The following is a 5,000-nucleotide window of genomic DNA, read 5'->3' as shown; positions in this document are numbered from 1 at the left end:
GATAAATGTTCTAAGATATAAACTGAAAAGTTTAGTGATATAAACTCAGTTGTAAAGAGAAAAGGGTCAAAATTGTGCAATATGAACTCAGAATTGTGAGGAAAACACAGAGAAATGTGCAGTTCTGTATAAAGTCAGAATTTACATTTTAAAATATAAACTGAAATATTTAATGATAGAAACTCCGAATTGTAGGGTACAAATGTGCATTATTAACACAATTTTCAGTATTTTTTATTACAATTTTGTGATACTATATGAATTTAGAGTTGTGAAAGATAAAAACTCAAATTAAAAACTAAGAATTGTGCAGTTCTGTATGAAGTCAGAATTTCTATGGAAAAAGTCACAATTTTAAAAAATTAACTGAAATATTTATTTATTTATTTATAGAGCATTAACAGGAAAGCATGGGGAGCAGAGACAGGGGAAGGATCAGCATAGGACTGCGAAGTGGGAATCGAACTCAGGTTGCTGTGAGCACCGGAGTGCACGTGTCAACGCACTAACCACTACAACACCGGCTCCAAAATAAACTGAAATATTTAATGATATAAACTCAGAATTGTAAGATAAAAAATGTGCAATACGAACTCAGAATTGTGAGGAAAAAACTGAGAATTGTGCAGTACTGTATTAAGTTAGAATTGCGAAGGGAAAAAGTCCAAACTGTAAGATTTAAATGGAAATTTTTATAAACTTAGAATTGTAAAGACAAAATGATGAAATTGTGCAATATAAACTGAGAATTGAGAGAAACAAATTGAGAATTGTGCAATACTGTATGAATTCAGAATTTTTATTGAAAAAGATACAATTTTAAAATATAAAATGTTAATAATAGTGAAATATTAAGTGATATAAACTCAGAGTTGTAATACAAAAATGTGCAATATAAATTCAGAATTGTGAGGAAAAAATTGAGAATTGCGCAGTACTGTATGAAGACAGAATTGCGAAGGGATATAAATGAAAATATTTAGTCATACACTCCCATGCCACTTTATTAGGTACACCTGTCCAACTGCTCGTTATTGCAAATTTCTAATCAGCCAATCACATGGCAGCAACTCAATGCATTTAGGCATGTAGACATCGCCAAGACGATCTGCTGCAGTTCAAACCGAGCATCAGAATGGGCAAGAAAGGTCATTTAAGTGACTTTGAACAAGGTGGGCCAGATGGGCTGGTCTGAGTATTTCAGAAACTGCTGATCTACTGGGATTTTCATGCACAACAATCTCTAGGGTTTACAGAGAATGGCCCAAAAAAGCGAAACTATCCAGTGAGCGGCAGTTCTGTGGGCACAAATGCCTTGTTGATGTCTGAGGAGAATGGTGTGGGGGATATTTTCGTGACATACTTTGGGCCTATTAATACCAATTGAGCATTGTGTAAATGCCACAGCCTACCTGAGTATTGTTACTGACCATGTCCATCCATTTATGACCACAGTGTACCCATTGTCTGATATCTGACGGCTACTTCCAGCAGGCGCAAATCATCATAGACTGGTTTCTTGAACATGACATTGAGTTCACTGTACTCAAATGGCATCCACAGTGACCACAACTCAATCCAATAGAGCACCTTTGGGATGTGGTGGAACAGGAGATTTGCATCATGGGTGTTGCAGCCGACAAATGTGCAGCAACTGCGTGATGCTGTCATGTCAGTATGGACCAAAATCTCTGAAAAATATTTCCAGAACCTCGTTGAATGTATGCCACGAAGGATTAAGGCGGTTCGGAGAGCAAAAGGGCGTCCAACGCGATAGTAAGGTGTACCTAATAAAGTGGCCGGTAAGTGTATAAACAAAAAAAAGTTTAAAATTGTGCAATGTAAACGGAGAACTGTGAGGAATTATGTAGTACTGCATGAAGTCAAAATTGCAAAGGGAAAAACTAAAAATAGTAAGATATAAATTGAAATTCGTAGTGAATTACAAGCAGAAAAGGTCGAAATTGTGCAACAAACTCAGAATTATGCTTTAATTTACCTCAACTTTTTATTTCAATAGTTTATCTTAATCTCAAAAACAGAAACACTGAACAATCATCAAAAAAAATCTCCTATTTCTGTTGTCACAAATAGCCCCTTCACGTCCAGTGACCTGTGACGAAACTGAAACACACGAGCTCACCTTTTCCGCAGTTCTGAATCCACAACAATCTGTCTCTTTTTCTGAGGTGGAGGGGTGGACATGCCCTCCTTAGTATGCTTCACCATCTTCTTCTGGTTCGTGGTCACCTTGGTGACAGTTGCCATGGTTGTGTGCGTGATCTCCGACTGGGATGTGGTGACAATAGTTGAAATCTAAAAGGGGACGAAAGTTAAAGTAAGACATGCATTGTGTGAGTGTACGGAAGTGTACTGATTTCTGAAGTGCACATGAAAGAGAGGCGGCGAGATATATAGTGAGAGCGCTTTATTTATTCGGAGCGATGGCAGGGAAAGCCGTATCGAATTTCGAGCGAAATAGAAATAGATGGAAGAGTATTGCGGAAGAGATGAGACACAGTAAATGGAAAGGCATTAGCATAACCACCTTGGTGCTGGTGAGCTGAAGCGCCTGCACCAATTTGTCCCAGCGTTGAGCAAACCTCTCCAGCTTTGCTTCCAGTTTCCCAGCGGCCTCTTTGCTCTTGATGTTAGTCAGCAGATCCTGGACGAGCGAGCAAAGCTTGTCCATGGTCTGCCTCTTCAGCTCCAGGTCTGCTTTTAAAATCTGAGGAAAGAAATTCGTTACATTCTCCTATGCGTCATTCATCAACTAATTTGACAATTCTCACTTTTTCTAGGAATTGTGAGGAAAAGAATCTGAATTATAGGATTCAAACTGTAAGAAAATTGTAAGAAAACATTGGGAACTGTGCGATTCTGTATACATTTAGAATCGTGAAAGTTAAAACCTCAAAAATGTGTGGTATAAACTATTGAAGTCAGAATTATTAGCCTACCTGAATTTTTATTTTTTTCCCCAATTTCTGTTTAATGGAGAGAAGATTTTTTTCCCAACACATTTCTAAACATAATAGTTTTAATAACTCATTTTTAATAATTGATTTATTTTATCTTAGCCATGATGACTGCACATAATTGTTACGTTCCACGTATGTTTTTGTGTTTGTGCCTCCCTTTTCCCTGCTTTGTTTTCTGTCCTGCCCCAGGTGTACGACCATTGGTTGAGAAGGCTGTCACTCATCACTATGAAGCCACTCTGCGCACCAATCAGGAGCTGGTTCGCAGTGTTTAAAAAGCATTCGCTCGCGCTATAAGCAGGAGCAGCTGATTCAACACCAAACCCCTCACTTGTGTCAACCAGCCTGGAGTGTGTTTCCCAAACAACAACTTAACTTACAGCTGAACTATCATAGTACGATGCATCGTTTGGGAAAAGAATGATGTAGTGACAAGTGTTTCCCAAAACCCATAGTTTCTCTGTCGCAGATCTATCGCTTGAACCACGTTAGTTATAAGGTAAAACGCCCATAATGACGCTCTAATTGGGGTGGAGTAACAATTTCTTTAGAGAAGGACCCCATAATCTCTTTGTGCAAATTATATTGTTTTAAACGCACATGGTTACATTTACATTTGCACTCTTTTTTATATTACTAGAAATATATGTAAACGGCACATATAGGGCCTATGTTACCTTTACAAATATTATTGAGAATATTACATATTCACATAACATGTATTCTTTTCTCGTATATAAATCATAAAAATAAATACATAAATAAATAAATAAATAAATAAGGCTATTTATTAGGAAATTAAATTTTATATTTATTATTTATTAGGTAATGAAAAAAATTCTACCTTAATAATAATAATAATATTAATAATAATAATGATGAATATTATTATTATCATTATCATTGTTATTATTAACAATGATAGAAACCACTGCAGAAATGTTTTTTCTGTTTTACAAGCTTTGGAGACGTAACAAATTCAGCTTTTAAATAATAGGTCACCTCTAGCTTTCGTCATGAGCCACGGTTGTGTTCAAAATGACATCAATGTTTTCAAAGTGCACTGCAAAAGGGAGCACAATTGTCAACATGAAGATCGCTAAAACTGAACTGTAAAAATACTTTAAAAAGAAATTACACCTAAGAGTGATGACTTTAATGCTTTTTTTTTTTTTTTTAAATCATTCCAAGTTTAAATGTTAGAATGGTCTAAACGAATAGGGCATGGGGGGATAACTGGGAATAGAACACAGCCAGGAACTATGTTTCTAACTACAGCTATAGAGATGTAGTTGCAAGCATACAAGTTTGCAACGCAGTTTGCAAATGTTCGTTGGAACGATGGATTTGGGAAACGGCAAATTAACAAACTATGTTTGTAACTACGGAACTTGCAACCTTAGTTGGCTATTGATGGTTTTCGGAAACGCACCCCTGTTGAGTTGTCATCGTATTATTTTCTGTTATTTAGTTTGTCTCTCGTTAAAGTGCTGTATTTTTAAGAAAAGCTTTTGTAGCTCAACTTACCAGATTATTAAGAAGACTTTAGACCAGCTTTGAGTTGATCAGTAGCGCAGTCTGGTCTATTTCAATTTCTCAAAATAGCAACTCGCCAACAAATCGCCTTAGCACACCTCTTTTTAGACCAGAACACCCATGAGTCCACAAAGTGGCACAAATGGAGTTGCTATTTAAACAATGTGGCTCAAAACATTAAAATTCAGGTTGCGTTGGTCTATAAATAGCAACAAACCACGCCAAACATGTCTTGCACCTTATTGCGCTGGGTGTATGATAAGGCCAATAATCTCTTACAATTTTCAATTGGGAAAAAAAGGTCAGAATTGTGTGATATAAACTCAGAATTGCCAGAAAATAAGTCAGAATTTGTGAGATAAACTCAAAATTAGGAGAAAGGAATGCTTTTGTCTCAATTATACTTCTTAAAATTCTCAAATGCTGTCTGGAAATCATGTTGCATTCATAAAAGTCCTCATTTCAAACCCAGCACAAAGGATT

The 5,000-nt window shown here is 36.3% G+C and overlaps 1 protein-coding gene across 1 annotated transcript in view; it reads right to left on the bottom strand.

The window, feature by feature from the left end:
- The window catches only part of LOC130232246 (dystrophin-like), a 94,763-nt gene that overhangs the window by 9,912 nt on the left and 79,851 nt on the right, over positions 1–5,000 (bottom strand). The window contains exons 16-17 of the mRNA XM_056462037.1: positions 2,549–2,728; positions 2,144–2,316 (exon numbers count right to left, since the gene is read on the bottom strand). Of these exons, the coding sequence (XP_056318012.1) occupies positions 2,144–2,316; positions 2,549–2,728 (353 nt within the window). The remainder of the gene's footprint in view (positions 1–2,143; positions 2,317–2,548; positions 2,729–5,000) is intronic.

This window comes from Danio aesculapii, chromosome 1 (genome assembly GCF_903798145.1).
Source record: "Danio aesculapii chromosome 1, fDanAes4.1, whole genome shotgun sequence".
Classification (NCBI taxonomy): Eukaryota; Metazoa; Chordata; class Actinopteri; order Cypriniformes; family Danionidae; genus Danio; species Danio aesculapii.
Note: the sequence above shows the minus strand (reverse complement) of the source record. Positions and strands in the feature narration are given on the sequence as shown.